The sequence below is a fragment of the Chiloscyllium punctatum genome, chromosome 13 (assembly GCF_047496795.1).
Source record: "Chiloscyllium punctatum isolate Juve2018m chromosome 13, sChiPun1.3, whole genome shotgun sequence".
NCBI lineage: Eukaryota > Metazoa > Chordata > Chondrichthyes > Orectolobiformes > Hemiscylliidae > Chiloscyllium > Chiloscyllium punctatum.
The window spans coordinates 62,784,024-62,800,194 of NC_092751.1; the positions used below are offsets into that span (position 1 = coordinate 62,784,024).

The following is a 16,171-nucleotide window of genomic DNA, read 5'->3' on the forward strand; positions in this document are numbered from 1 at the left end:
GTGTGGGCGAGAGAGAGTGTGGGCAAGACAGAGAGTGGGTGAGAGTGAGAGTGGGCGAGAGTGAGTGGGCAAGAGAGAGTGTGGGCGAGACAGAGAGTGGGTGAAAGTGAGAATGAGTGGGCGAGAGAGAGAGTGTGGGTGAGAGTGGGGGAGTGGAAGAGGGACATAGTGGGCGAGAGAGAGAGTGGGAGAGAGTGAGAGAGTGGGCGAGAGAGAGTGGGCAAGAGAGAGTGTGGGCGAGACAGAGAGTGGGTGAGAGAGAGTGTGGGCGAGATAGAGTGTGGGTGAGACAGAGAGTGGGTCAGAGTGAGACTGGGCCAAAGAGAGAGTGGGTGAGAGAGAGTATGTGAGAGTGTGACTGGGTGAGAGTGCGAGTGTGGGCGAGTGAGAGAGTGGGAGAGTGTGGGCGAGAGAGAGAGAATGGTCGAGAGAGAGTGTGGGCGGAAGAGATGTAGGGGGTAGTGTAATTTTTAAACGGTTAGCTGCCTTTTAGTCTTTTCTACCTCATAGTGAACACAAGCATGTAGGGGGTAGACGGTTAGCTGCCTTTTAGTCTTTTCTACCTCATAGTAAACACAAGCAGACACTCGAAACTGTTGCCGGACCTCCCCCACGTTTATATGAATGAAACAGTTGTAACAGCTTTCCTTGATAGTTGAGAGACCGCCCTTAACCACAGTTGGACAACATCATCCATATAAGGGAAGAACGGGAAGCTCAAACACTGATTGGCCAAGTGAATAACAAAATAATCGCAGGCACCAGAACCCAAATAAGGAAAACAGTGGGGAATCCGAGCACTCGTTGGTCAAGGCAGCAGTAGTAGACCCAGCCCACATATACATGTATATAATGTGTGGAGATTACTATGCTTGTGTGTGTGTACCTTTGGGAACAGCACCCGACTTTGCAAAGTTGAATGAAAAAGTTTTGGACAGACTCCTCCGTGTCTTTGTTCCTGGGAAGGGAAATAAAAAGTGCCGTAGATGGGGCTGGATAGCCACTTATCTCGCACAATTGGGGGCTCGTCCGGGATGAAAGAATTATTGCCGGGGGGGGGCAGTCTCTTCGGCTCACGGATCAAGCCTGATTACAACAAAGACGCGTCTAGTATATATTTATACTTCTCACTGATCAGCTTGGTCCGTCAGCCGTCGGCCAAGAGAGGATGTGACCCGGCTCATTTAAAAATAATTTTGAATCCTGGAAAAGGAACACACGGACGAGTGCTGGGACGACCGGTTAGTGACTATACACGGGGGTACACACATTTAAAAAGGCCAGACAACTCCGTGCACGGATCAAGGTAAGAGATTCTTTTGTTCTTCCTTGTTGGCCGCGTGGTTTTGACGGTCATCTGTGAAAACGCTTTGGTCGTTTAAGACCAGGACCGAAGATAAACCACGGGAAATTGTGGTTTTGACGGTCATCTGTGAAAACGCTTTGGGCGTTTAAGACCAGGACCGAAGATAAACCATGGGAAATCAGACTTCTAAGGAAAAGTCAGGGAAGACTGCAAATGGGAAAGAAATACCCCCCGATAGTCCATTAGGTCGGAAGTTAAGTCTATGGACGGACAGTAGTAGAACGAAGGACTTAAAGAAAGAGACCATGATAAAATATTGTTGTTTTATATGGACCAAAGAACCTATCCGCGCCCCCTCGGTAGTTTGGCCCGAGTATGGGTCTGATGAAGACTGGGTGTGTCAAATCCTAAATGTATATGTTAACAGAAAACAACCGTTTGACCCAGAGGAGAGCAAATATGCCGCCGCCTGGTTGGCGGGCGACGGCGAGAGTCCCACGCGTCTCTATCCTCTGATTCCCCAAACAGACCCGAGGAAGCCCCAGAAGTCTTGGGACATCCTCACCGACGGTTTGCCACCGTCTTCCCCGCCCCCGTATATACCACCCGCGCACGACCAGGCGTCCAGCGCGGACCTCCCTCCTGCGATGGATAATTCCGAGTCCCAGCAGGCTACGACCAGTGAGGAAGGGACTGCTGGGGGGGGGGCACAGGAGGGGGCACAGAACTCACCCCAGGCACTAGGAAATCAGTCCGACTCGAGATGCGGAGAGGTCGAGAAGAGGGATTGAGAGCTGGGAGGAGTGACAATATTGAACAGCTGAACCCCTTACGAGAGGTGCCATTTGGGAATGAACGGACCGGGTTCGTAGTACAACCTTTAAATTGTGGGGATATCCGGCAACTCCGTAATGAACTACCCCGTCTACTGGACGACCCCGTCAGTGTGGGAATACAACTGGACCAATTTCTGGGGCCCAGTATATACACATGGGCTGAACTGCAGGCCATGATGAGAATACGATGAAATTGTTATGATCCGGAATAGTGCAATGGCCATTTGGGATAGGGAGCATCAGGACGGCCCTCAGCGTGGAGAGCAGAAGTACCCCTTAGAGGACCCCCGGTGGGATCATAACGACGCAGGGGGACGGGCCAATATGACAGACCTCAGAAGCCTTATAATCAGGGGGATCCAAACTTGTGTGCCCAAACAGCGGAATTTAGCAAAAGCATCTGAAGTTGGACAGAAAAAGGATGAATCCCGAGTGAGTTTTTAGACCGTTTGCGGGAGTCCATGCGAAAGTATTCAGGTTTAGACCCCGATGGGGAAATAGGCAAGAGCATGCTTAAGGTGCACTTTGTGACTAAGTCATGGCCTGACATTCAGAAGAAATTACAGAAAGTGGAGGATTGGGCTGAAAAGGATGTTGCAGAATTATTACGGGAAGCACAGAAGGTGTACGTTGAGAGGGATGTAATAAGGGAGAAACATAAGACAAAAATGATGGTGGCAGCCATACGGGAAGCTTGTAAGTTCACCGGAATGGGGGAGGGAGTTATGGGGTGGAAAGAGGAACGTCGAAGAAAAGTTGGAGAGGGAGAGAAGCGAGACGTGGCAGAAGTGAGAGAGGAGGATCTTATGGAATTGAGCGCCCTCAGAAGGCCGGATGTTACCATTGCGGGAAACTGGGACACTTCAAAAGGGATTGTCCCGAGTTTAAAAGGGAAAGAGAAGGGATGTATGAAATGGAGTGTGAACAAATGGATTAGGGAAGTCAGGGGATGTTCGGAACACGGGCCTACCAAGAACCCCTGGTAAATTTACGGGTGGGCCCATTTAGACAAGATGTTACCTTCTTAGTTGACACAGGCGCTGGCAGGTCCTCAATTCCCCTCCATCCGAGGGGGGTTGTCTTCCAAGCTAAAACATTAAACATTTCAGAAGTTAAGGGTGGGGTTTTTAATGCGAAAATATTCGAACCACAACCCTTGCAGCTGGAGGAGGAGGAACTCCAGGTGGAACTCCTTCACCTCCCCCATCTTCCCTATGGGTTGTTGGGACGGGATTTGATAGTCCGTTTCGGATTGCGAATAGAAGTGGGAGAAGAGGAAGAATTAGCCGTTACCATGTCATACCTTAGTGAGTCCCGATTGACAGAGATAGACCCTAGCGTTTGGGTCGCCAAAGGGAAACGGGGGGGACTCGCAATTCGACCTGTGGAGGTAAAATTAAAGCCCCAGAGCCCCGACGTCAGAGTGCGCCAATACCCCATCTCTTGGGAAGGGAGGCAGGGCCTGAAGACAGTTATGGAAGACCTAATAAAAGATGGATTGGTAGAGCCCTGTATGTCACGATACAATTCCCCCATCCTGCCGGTCCGGAAGTCGGATGGGAGCTACCGAATGGTCCAAGACCTAAGGGAAGTAAATAAAAGTGTCCAAGTACGGCACCCTGTGGTACCGAACCCATACACTATTCTGGGGCGAATCCCCCCGGACCACGGCTGGTTTAGTGTTATAGACTTAAAGGATGCCTTCTGGGCGTGTCCCCTGGACAAGGACAGTAGGGATCTTTTTGCTTTTGAATGGGAGGATCCTGATACTGGCAGAAAACAACAGTACAGGTGGACCGTGCTCCCCCAAGGATTCACTGAGTCCCCGACTCTGTTCGGGCAGATTCTGGAACAATTATTGGAGGGACTAACCTTGTCCCCGGCCCTTAAGCTTATACAATACGTGGACGATCTCCTTTTATCCGGACCGGCGGAGGAGGACGTCCTACTTGGGACTAATGCCCTGTTAAATTACCTAGCTGAGAAGGGGTTAAGAGTGAGTCAGAAGAAGCTCCAATATGTCGAGAAAGAGGTTAAGTACCTAGGACACTTGATAAGCCAGGGACAGAAACGAATAAGTCCGGAAAGAGTGCGGGCAATAATCGAACTAGGCCTCCCAACGACCAAGAGGGAGTTGCGGAAGTTCTTGGGACTCTTAGGCTATTGTCGGTTATGGATAGACGACTATGCCCCCCTTACTAAAGACTTGTACCTAAAACTCATTGAGGAGGCACCCAACAGAATAAAATGGGAGGAGGAGGAGAAAAAGTTAATTGAAATCCTAAAAGGAAAATTGATGGCCGCACCTGTTTTAAGCCTGCCGGATTTTAGTAAGACATTTCGCCTCTTTGTGAACTCCAGAAAGGGAACCGCTCTTGGAGTATTGACCCAGGACTGGGGGGGTAAAAGGAAGCCCGTGGCTTTCCTGTCAAAAATTCTGGATCCAGTCTCCCGAGGGTGGCCGGAGTGTGTCCAAGCAGTGGCAGCCACGGCAAAGCTGGTAGAGGAAAGCAGGAAGTTGACTTTCGGGGCCCCCTTGACAGTCACTACTCCCCACCAGGTTAGAACTATCCTGAATCAGAAGGCCGGGAGGTGGCTGACTGACTCGAGAATTCTGAAATATGAAGCCATATTGTTAGACCGAGAAGACCTCCGAATAGAAGTCGGGGGCTGCCAGAACCCGGCGGACTTCCTTTGGAAAGGGGAGGGCGAGGAGGAACTGGAACACTGCTGTTCAGACATAATAGAGTACCAGAGTAAAGTGAGGGAAGATCTGAGGGATACCCCCTTACATGCAGGAAGGCGGTGGTACATTGATGGGTCCTCTCGAGTGATAGATGGGAAGAGACACAACAGTTATGCAGTCATTAGTGAGACTGGTTGGGAATTAGTGGAAAGTGGACGGCTACCGAATGCCTGGTCCGCACAAACGTGCGAATTGTACGCCTTGCACCGAGCTCTGAGGAATTTAAAGGGAATAGCCGGGACAATCTACACTGACTCTAAGTATGCCTTTGGGGTAGTACACACCTTTGGGAAGATCTGGAAAGAAAGGGGAATGATAAATAGTAGAGGAAAGGAGTTGGTCCACGAGGAACTAGTAGCCATGATCTTGGAGGATTTGTTGCTGCCACAAGAGATTGCTGTAGTACATGTGAAAGGACACCAGAAAGACGATAAAATAGAGACCCTGGGGAATCAATTGGCAGATGAACAGGCAAAATTGGCTGGGATGGGGAAGGAAGTATTAAACTGCCTGGTAAGGATTCCACAGATATCCGAAATTACCGAAGTGCCCACGTTTACTGACAAAGAAGAAACTCTTCTCGCGTCTCTGGGGGGTACAAAGGATAGGGAAGGCAAGTGGACCTTACCCGATGGCCGCCAGCTACTAAATCGACAGTTGACGCAGGACATTATTGCCCGTTTACACCAAGGGGGTCACTGGGGCGCCCAGGCACTGTGTGATGCCTTCCTGCGCCGATATGCTCACCCTGGTCTGTACACGGTAGCCAAGCAGGTCACAGGAGATTGCATAACGTGTCGAAAGATTAACAAAAGGGGGCTGCGGCAGCATGCAAGACAAGGGGGTAGGAGTCCGGCCTATAGGCCGTTTGAGTATATCCAGGTAGATTACACTGAGCTCCCCCCTATAGGTCGCCTGAAGTATCTATTAGTAGTGGTAGATAACCTGACAGGATGGGTGGAAGCTTTCCCCACTACCACGGCAACGGCAACTCAGGTTAGCAAGATTCTACTCGAGCAAATCATCCCACGATTTGGGCTACCCCGCGCTATTGACTCTGACCAGGGGAGCCACTTCACCTCGACCGTCCTCCAGAATGTAGTGCAAGCAATGGGGATTGACTGGGATTTGCACACCCCCTGGCATCCCTCCTCCTCGGGCAAGGTCGAAAGAATGAACCAGACCATCAAAAAGCAGCTAACCAAGCTCACTAGTGAAATCGGCCTGCCTTGGACCAAATGCCTACCCCTTGCCCTGTTGCAAATTCGCACCCAGCCAAGGCGGGATTTGGGCGTCTCCCCTTTCGAAATGTTATTTGGCCTCCCGTTCCATGGGCCGAAGGGGGAACCTCCTGTATTTGAGTCTCGGGATATGTTTGTGCAAAAATATGTGGTGGCTCTGGGGTCTGCTCTATCTCGTTTACGCCAACAGGGACTTTTGGCACAGACACCGCCCCTCGAGTTTGCGGTGCACACCGTCAAGCCGGGTCAGTGGGTCCTGATTAAAAGCTGGAAGCAACGTACCCTCGAACCAACTTGGAACGGTCCCTTCCTGGTACTTTTGACGACCGAAACGGCTGTCCATACGGCTGAAAAGGGCTGGACACATTACACTCGAGTCAAGGGACCAGTGCCACAACCGACGGAGGACGAACGAACCTCTCTGACAAAGGCATCTAAGGAACAGAGACTCTGAGAACGAACTAATCGGACTTTGGCGAGTCTAAAGGAACTGTGCCCTCGGGCTACGGGTGTCGCGACAAAATGCGGTCAATCGTATTGTTAACTTGCTATGCCATTATCCTTGGGCTGGGTCATAGTGTGCGTGTTACCCAATTTGGCCTCTGGTTAAAACAAGCAGAGGACCGTCAGTGGTTCACTATCTCCGTGCTTGCCAACCAATCAACACAGACATTTAGCTTAGACCTATGTGAGTTGGTGCCCTGTAGGACTAAAAGTCAACTGAATCAAACTAAGCAGAATCTAGAGAGAGAAAGGGGATTCCAGGGTCAGACGTTAGTATTACAATTGTATGGTAGGGAAGGCCTAAGTAGGCCTCCAGCCCCCGGGGTCCAGGCGATGGTGTCAGTTGTCCGTGATCCCATCACCCCTGGACGGGATTGTGGACAGAATCAGTGCAATCCGCTTTATCTGACCATAAAGAACTTGGAAAAGAACGAGGCGTGACTTAATAGAACAATACTGGGTATTAGAGTTGGGGGCCAGGCAGGATGGGGGGGGATGCAGCTGTGCTGCACGTATATCACGGTCATTGAAGCTGAGTCTCGGGGCTCATCCACCACTGATAAGCAGGAAAAGATTAGATTAATTGAGACGACGGATTTGGAAAAGACCTTTGAAATAGAAACGGGATACGGGGAGGCGAATGCCTGGATGGAATGGGTCAAATATACTGTGAGGAGCATGAAAAAGAGTGATTGCTACGCATGCACGAGTGCCCGCCCTAACCCTCAGGTGGTCCCATTCCCGCTGGGATGGGAGAAACACCCACGAGCCATGGACTGCATGATAAGGCTGTACCAGGACCGAGAGGCCTGGAACGACCCCACTTGTCGACCCTTGAGTTTGAAGTTTCCCCCCGTCAGGTCTGAGGGGGCGCCCCGCCCGCCATCATTCTCAGGGGTAACGGGTACGCACCAGGCCTGCGTCTCTCGGACGGGACTACAGTGGGACGACGATGTGGGGACATTTGACAAGTGCAGCGGATCAATCCGGCTGGTCAATGAAACTACCGGGGGCGGGAATTACTCCCACATTCATGTACCTAGGGCAGACCTCTGGTGGTACTGTGGTGGGAGGGTTCTGCGACCGACCCTGCCCCAAAAATGGACGGGCACTTGTGCGATCGTTCAATTGGCCATCCCATTCACCCTGGCATTCGAAAAACAAGAGCAACCCCGTTCTAGTGGAAGAACTGAGAGAGCTTTGGAGACCTCTTTCGATGATAACATATATTTAGATGCCATAGGGGTCCCCAGGGGTGTTCCTGACGAATACAAGGCAAGAAACCAGATAGCGGCGGGTTTTGAGTCGTCACTGTTCTGGTGGGTGACCATCAATAAGAACGTGGATTGGATTAATTATATTTACTACAATCAGCAGAGGTTCATTAATTATACCCGGGATGCAGTGAAAGGAATAGCAGAACAACTGGACGCCACTAGTAGGATGGCGTGGGAAAATAGGTTGGCCTTAGACATGATGTTGGCAGAGAAGGGGGGTGTTTGTGTCATGATAGGCACTCAGTGCTGCACTTTCATCCCCATCAACACCGCCCCTGATGGGTCCATCACCCGCGCCCTGGATGGACTCACCACATTGGCGGACGAACTGGCCGAAAACTCGGGCATCGACTCTGGCCTCACGGACTGGTTGGAAGCTTGGTTTGGTAAATGGACGGGGGTGGTCGTTCCCTTTCTTGTCTCATGTATAGTGGTGGCAGGAGTACTCACTGCCCTTGGGTGTTGCGTTATTCCCTGTGTCCGGGGATTAACTCAACGACTGATCGAAACCGCCCTTACTAAGAAGGATGTTCCCTATGGGCAGGTTGAACGAATAAATCTCGAGATGGAACAACGTGAATCCCTCTTGGGCGGGGGTAGTATTAGAGAAGGGCAGTTTGATGAACAAGCTCGGGAGTTATTAAATGCCCTGGAGAAGAATCTTACGGTTGAAAAATTACAGGCCGTAAGAAAAGACACGGGGAATTTGTAGGGGGTAGTGTAATTTTTAAACGGTTAGCTGCCTTTTAGTCTTTTCTACCTCATAGTGAACACAAGCATGTAGGGGGTAGACGGTTAGCTGCCTTTTAGTCTTTTCTCCCTCATAGTAAACACAAGCAGACACTCGAAACTGTTGCCGGACCTCCCCCACGTTTATATGAATGAAACAGTTGTAACAGCTTTCCTCGATAGTTGAGAGGCCGCCCTTAACCACAGTTGTACAACATCATCCATATAAGAGAAGAACGGGAAGCTCAAACACTGATTGGCCAAGTGAATAATAAAATAGTCGCAGGCACCAGAACCCAAATAAGGAAAACAGTGGGGAATCCTAGCACTCGTTGGTCAAGGCAGCAGTAGTAGACCCAGCCCACATATACATGTATATAATGCGTGGAGATTACTATGCTTGTGTGTGTGTACCTTTGGGAACAGCACCCGACTTTGCAAAGTTGAATGAAAAAGTTTTGGACAGACTCCTCCGTGTCTTTGTTCCTGGGAAGGGAAATGAAAAGTGCCGTAGATGGGGCTGGACAGCCACTTATCTCGCACAGAATTCCAGACTGTGTTGCCTTGGAATCTGTAGAAACAGTCAAACAGCTGAACTCAAAAATAAACACATCATTGGGAGTCTAAACTAAAATGAGTTATTGAGATATGAAAGGGTGTGTGGTGCAGGAAGATAGGAATGATTACAGCCAGGAATTAAACCAAGGGTGTGAAAGTAAATTGCTGTTGCTTATAAATGGGAGCCTTTTGATGGATCAGCAAGTTCTGGTACAAGTGAGCACTTGGGCGGTAGAGATTTTAATATTCTGGATATTATAGGGAGGGTGATTGTGGGATGCTGGCCAGTAGTGGGTTTAGAGAATGAAATCTAGAGTTAACAAAAGGAATGAATGAGTGTTTCAGTAAATGAGCTGAGACTGTGGTGAGGTCAGGTGATATCACTGAAGTCAAAATAGTGGTCATGGAGTGGGACTGCGCTGTCACCCTCAGCTGTGGGATTCAGCTGTTTGTCAGTTTGTGAATTAAGTCTGTTACAAGCTCAGGAGCTGATTGGCCCTGGCAGAACCCAAACTGGGCGTCACTGAGCAGGATATTATGAGCATGTGCTTGACAGCACAGTTGATGACAACTTCTATCACTTCACTGCAGAGCGAGTGGGGACTGATGGAGGGAAATTGGCTGGGTTGGATGTGTCCTGCGTTTTTGTATTGAACAACACTGGAAAACATTTCCCAATGTCGGTAGGTGCCCGTGCTGGAGCAGTACTTGTCTTGGTGGGCAGCAGGTTCTGGAGCACAGCCATTAGTACTATTGCCACAATGCTGGTAGGGCCCATAGCCTTTACACTACTTGTCCATTTCTTGATCTGATTTGAAATGAGTTTTCAACCAATTCGATTCCTATCTGTGATGTCATTGACAAATGTAAAGGCTCATCCACATGGCACTGGTGGCTGAAGATTGCTGTAAATGTTGTCGTCTTATCTGTTGCATGAATGTGTGAGGCCCCTCCATCAGTAAGGGTGGGGATATCTGTGATGCTGCCTCCAGTGAGTTGTTTAATTGCCCATCAACATTCGTGACTAGGTGTGGCAGAACTGCAGAGCTCAGATCTGATCCATTGGCTGTTGGATCACATAGTTCTATTGGTGTTGCTTGCACTGTATGCCTGGTATTGCTCCTGGCATGCCCTGCGGAATTCTTCATTGAACTAGGGTTGATTCCCCTGGCTTGATGTTAATGGTTGAGTGGGGGATACACCAGGCCATGAGATTTCAGATTGGGCTGGAGTACAGTTCTGTTGCTGCTGTTGGCCCACAGTGAGACAGAAGTTGCAGGGTCAAGAGGGCCGATTGTGTTGTTGTATTTTCCAGTGCATTGGTAGATGTAATGTGGGCCATCCAGTTTCATTCCTTTGTTGAGACTGTGCAGTGATTAATACAATGAGTGATTTGGTGGGCCACTGTCAGGAATGCAACTTCAAAAAAAAGGCTGTGTGATTTTCACATGAAAGAAGTGAAACGATCATGGTATTCGAACAAATGAAAGACTCAACAGACAATCAAGGTATTTTTCAATGGATAATTTCAGTTACATCACACTATAAATTTTTGCTATAAATTCTGTGTCTTAGATTTGTGCCCTCCACAATCACCTGATGAAGCAGCAGCGCAGCGCTCCGAAAGCTAGTGTGCTTCCAAATAAACCTGATGGACTATAACCTGGTATTGTGTGATTCTTAACTTAGAATATTACAGCACTACTAACAGGGCTGCATGTAAACCGGCTCAGTCCAGTTAATCAACATATTCGGAAGAAGTTTGATGACATAATATTAGTCAAAACCGTCAACTTCAACTCGCAATGTTGCTCTAAACAAAAACTTCAGGCTGACACAAATCTCCCCACCCCAGTGCAGTGTGCTAACCGGACCCAGCCCAGGAATTGGAACTGGGACATTGGTGGACTGTGATCTCAAAAGAAGGGAGCAAACACAATTCTGACAGATTACTCCTCAAAGGTGAGTAGCAAGTTTGAGACAAGGCAGGTGGTATGCAGCCTTGCACTTAGCTTAATTGCATTTCTTATTGACAGTCGTGTTTTGCAAAGAATAAAGAACCAGTTTGTTTTCCGTGGGTGGGGAGTTTTATCCTCGTTGATCACAGTTGCTGCCTCTCACTCCCCAAGTCAAATCATAGGATCGATAACAAAACAATAAACCGCAGGTGCTGGAGAAAAAAATGTTAAATTTCAAGTTCACTGACTCTTTGTCTGTACGGACAAAAGGTCATAAGACTTGGAACTTCCAATGTTTTATTCCCCTCAGAGATGCTGCTGGACCTGCGGTTCTCCAGCACTGTGCTTTCGAAAGTGAGCTGTAGCATTTTTCCGATCTGTTTTGTAAATAATCTCCAAAAGTGAAAGGTTCATTGCAAACATGAGCATAGTTTCCACACTTGAGTTACACAAGCACGTCTCAGTTTTAAAACAAGATTTAACTCAAAGTAACATTCCATCTCAAAATTAGCCAAGTTACACCAGTAATAAAGCTCATCCACCCAATGAGGCACTTCAGCCCAACATCCTGCAGTGTTACACACAGCCACCTTTACCAAAGAATGATCACATGTCACAAAATTGAAGGCCGAGAGCATGTCTCTTTCAAGGAACTGAAGTCAAACTCAATTTTTGGGAGGATTTTTATTTAACCTGATTGAACGTTGAAATCTCAGAGCATAATCTTCGCTTTTTTAAACAAAGTGTGTGGGAAACATCCCACATCTTGCTAAAGGTTCAGTTCGGTCGGATACATAGAGCTAAAGGTCAAGCAAACATCACACTTTCCATTCACTTCTACAAAGGGCTGATATCACATTTCTTCAGGATTTAAAGAATTTTATAAATTGTTTGTAAAATCATTTGTCACGTTAAAGAACTGGACAATAAATGTCATTGTATGCAATAAGAGTGAAGTCCGTGACAGCAGATTTAGCATTGGAGGGCAGTGCGTGCACTTTCTAAATTCTGGGAGCACTTTGGGAGATTGCTCCCAGATGGTGATAGTGAGCATATCTGGAATGCACTGTTTAGATTTGGGAATCCATGGGAGACAATCTGTGGTTTCAATAGTGCTTGGCTTGTGTTGTTGGTGTACAGTAAGCAATTCATAAAGTTACTTATGTATTATTGTTGACTACCTGAATGGTATTCAAATCTGCCAGGTTGCCTTCAATAGTGTAAATGCATCTATTGTAAATATTTGGAATATTCCAGAACTGCCCAGTGCTTGGCAAATTCAGGGGGGACAAAAAATCACATTGAGTAATTTGAAATTAAGAATCCAAGAAGACGTAACCACTGAAGTATTCAATTCAAATAGTTAAATGGAGTGCTCACATTTAAAATACCTCTTATCCATAGGAATGGATGGACGGACAGAATTGGGACCAAATTCCTAGCTGGGGCATGTGAAATGTGCTTTGATCAAGTCACCTGCATTTACCAACAATAATTTGGTAAGCTCAGAAATTTAAGAAACAATACATACTTCATTGCTACTCCAGTTGGGTCCCAAGCTCTGTGAAAAAATAACAATGTTCAGGTTTATTGCATACACTCTGAAACACGTGTTTCTTCTACAGATCTTGCAAGTTTCCCCAATGAGCATAGTCCATCCAAATGATGTTGCTAACTTTGGCCAACTCATTTCTTTCCGAGCCTCTATAGCCTGAAGAGAGATCAGAAGCAATTACTCCATTACCGACGAGGATTCTTTCCTTCAGAATTGACTTCCATATATTCAGTGTCCAGAAAAGATAAAAAGCTTGTTATCTTTTATAGAGCAATGATTCAGTGGGAGTAAACTGCTAACCTTTTCTTGCTTAACAATCAAGCTGTCTAAATTTTAAAAAATGAACACATCTTAATAGTTCACTAGATCCTAACGAAATATTTTGTGCGAAACAAATCACATGATACATAGTTATTCAGATAATAAAACAAGTTTGTTCATTGAAGAACCCAGAGGAAAAGGCCATGAAACAATGTGAGTTTGATATACCTCAATCATCATTTCAAGTGCATTCTCTGCATAAATTCTCCTTTTCTATCTCGAAGTATTCAACTTCTTGAATAATTGAGGGAATTAAGTCACAATTGTACAACACAAAATCAGACCCTTCAGTCCAACTTGCCCATGCTGACCAGATATCAAAAGTTAATCTAATCCCATTTGCCAGCATTTGTTCCATATCAATCTTAAACCTTTTCTACTGATTATCAGTTTATTTTACTTTCTCAGCACTTGAAATACTGACTTTTTTTTTCTCCCAACACTGGTTAAAGAAATCATAAGTTCATTCATCTAAGTTAATTTTGTAATCTTGCACAAAGAAACAAGTGAGAACAACATATAGCTGAGTGCAAAACAAAATACCGCAGCTGCGCGATATCTGGGAACACTCTAAAGGTGAGGCACTAATACTGCACAAGTTTGTCAGCATGGTTTCGATTACTGACAATAATTTAGTAATGTCTTAGCCTTCACATAGTTAAGGTAAATGTGAGATATCTGAATTTCATGAATTGGTTCCTATTGCACTTTGATCAACAACAATTATTCTTGGTTAAATCTAGTCAAAGGAGAAAGTGACGACCAAAGAAGCTGGACATCAGAGTCGAAAAGTGTCATGCTGGAAAAGCACAGCATGTCAGGCAGCATCCGAGAAGCAGGAGAGTTGATGGTTCGGGCATAAGCCCTTCATCAGCAATCACAGGCTTCAGAAAAATAACTGGCATAGACTTATGCCAGTACATGCGGAGAAGGGTCAAAGCACGTTACTATCAGATCAGAGACTAATTTCAGATTTGGTACCATTCAGTGCAACATTTCAGTATGATATTTACATATGTACCTAAAAGAGAAGTTGTCAAAAATTACAATCTCTAGAATGATTATAGAATTAAATCTGGAAATAAAGCTGGTGAACAAGAAGGGCAAAGTGAAGTCCCATCAGTATCGCCTTGGGCAGTGTCAAGTAAGAATTTGAGACCAGCGTTGCCACTTTGGTGTAACCTGCAGTCTGGCCAAATTGCAGCAATTTTATCTGCAAACTATTGAATAAAAAATCCTCCTTGCACAATAATGAGGCAGCATTTTGGGATGTTATTTTTAAAATATATTATTTTCAAAGTTACTCACAATTAAGAGTGAGCACTTGGTGCTGTCTGCATAACAGTATGAAAAGGAATTAACAGAAAGAAACATTATAACCCAAATGCAGAGTCACTAATTTTTTGATATTGCATGGGTCCATCATTGATAAGTAATCAATTTTTAAAAATAAATACAGATACATTTACTAACTACATTGGAGTACAGTCAAGTTTTTAACTGAACAGTGACAGGATTGGACAGAGTCCGCATGGATTTAAGAGAGGGGGATCATACTTAGCAAATCTATTGAAAGAATCTACAGAGTCGAATGTTAAAGTAAGAAATTGCAGGACATTTAGAAAAGCTTATCATTAAACATGGTAGACTGGGTTTTGTGAAAGAGAAACTATATTTGACAGATTTGCGACAGTTCATTGTGGAGATAACAAGCAGGGTGATAAAGGGCAATCCAATGATGTTCTGTATTTGGATTTTAAAAATGCAAATGATAAGGTGCTACATAAAAGTTAGTTGCACAATTTAGGAGCTCATGGGATCGGGGTAATGTATTAGAATGGATTGAGGATTGGTTAACCACACTGGCTGTTGCTGAGTCCTCACTTGCAGTGCTGTATACAATGTTAGCTCCCATATTTAATAAAGGATAAACCAACATCGGAGACCATTTAAAAAAGATTCACTTAGGTGCTTTGAGGCCGAAAGGGTTGACCTATCAAGAATAGATAAGCAGGGGTGATTTTATGGAAACAAGATTCTGAGGAACTTGACAGAGTAGATGTTGACTAGATCTTCTAGCACCAGTGAAGTCTCAAACCAGGGGACATGACATAAGGGAACATTCATTTTAGAAAAAGTAAAGATTTTTTTCTCTCAGTGAATGGCTAGAATTTTCTCACACAAACAATTGTGAAAGTTAAATGTGGGAGTGTAATGCCTGGGTTACTCTTCGGAGGGTTGTTCTGGCTTGTTGGGCTGAAGGGCCTGTTTCCACATAGTAGGGAATCTATAATTCTATCTCAAATTATTTTAAAAGAGGGCAGATAGATTTTTGAAATATTGAGCAGTTGAGGGCTATGCGGATGAAGCGTAAAAGAGTTGTTGAGGTCTGGGTTGGCCCAGCCATGCTCTGATAGAATGGGGGAACAAGCTGAAGGTGATGAATGGCCGACTCCTGCTCCGATTCCTTGAGGCTCCGTTTCATGTTTTTTTTGTTTCCAAAGAAGACCGTGATACAATGTGCTAAAGATCTCAGATGTTGTGAAAAGGAATGAAAATGGGGTGTTTATGTACTGATTCAGATGGCATTGATTCATCAATCACAGCGATACAGTCATGAGTAGGAAGGCAATTCCCTCCATGAATAAAGGAAATCTACTGCAGAGCTCACACAAAGGGAATTCTTCCCGTCAGCAAACTCTCCTATCACATTACCCAACATAGCAGCTCAAGCAGGACACACTGCGCATGCTTTAGTCATCAAAGGCGACCCTGGGTGATTGATGTCAGCACCGGACCAATGAAAGGTCGGTGGGCGGAACTGGAGGACCGAGCGGGAGGTTGATCCTCCAACCAATCAAAATCAAACTAAACCATGTGATCACCCTCGCGCGCGGTGCAGAGTCGCTGTAATGAATGCTCGGGAAGTTATGGAGAGAAAGGATACGGTAAGGAAAGAAATAAACTGGGAAACGGGAGAAAAACTGTGTTGCTATGAGCGGAGAGGTTTTACAAACAAATTGTGCACGTTGGAAAACACAAATTTGAACGTCCCAGTCCCGTGTTTGTAGTAAATGGGGAATAGCCTCAGTGCGGCTGCAGGTCTGAGTGAGCGCCGCCATCTTTATTCGGGACAACGA

The 16,171-nt window shown here is 46.2% G+C and overlaps 1 protein-coding gene and 1 long non-coding RNA gene across 3 annotated transcripts in view; both read left to right on the top strand.

Annotated features, from left to right (window-relative positions):
- The first annotated feature begins 1,211 nt into the window (after positions 1 to 1,211).
- Positions 1,212 to 8,683, top strand: LOC140484544 (uncharacterized). Its single transcript, XM_072582915.1, has 2 exons — positions 1,212 to 1,306; positions 6,320 to 8,683. Exon 2 carries the CDS (start codon positions 7,129 to 7,131, stop codon positions 8,620 to 8,622), a length of 1,494 nt encoding a protein of 497 aa, XP_072439016.1. The 5' UTR covers positions 1,212 to 1,306; positions 6,320 to 7,128; the 3' UTR covers positions 8,623 to 8,683.
- Positions 8,684 to 15,896: 7,213 nt separating this feature from the next.
- The window catches only part of LOC140484545 (uncharacterized), a 50,506-nt gene continuing 50,231 nt past the window's right edge, over positions 15,897 to 16,171 (top strand). For both annotated transcript variants that reach the window (XR_011962275.1, XR_011962276.1), the window contains exon 1: positions 15,897 to 15,979. This is a non-coding gene — a long non-coding RNA (uncharacterized lncRNA). The remainder of the gene's footprint in view (positions 15,980 to 16,171) is intronic.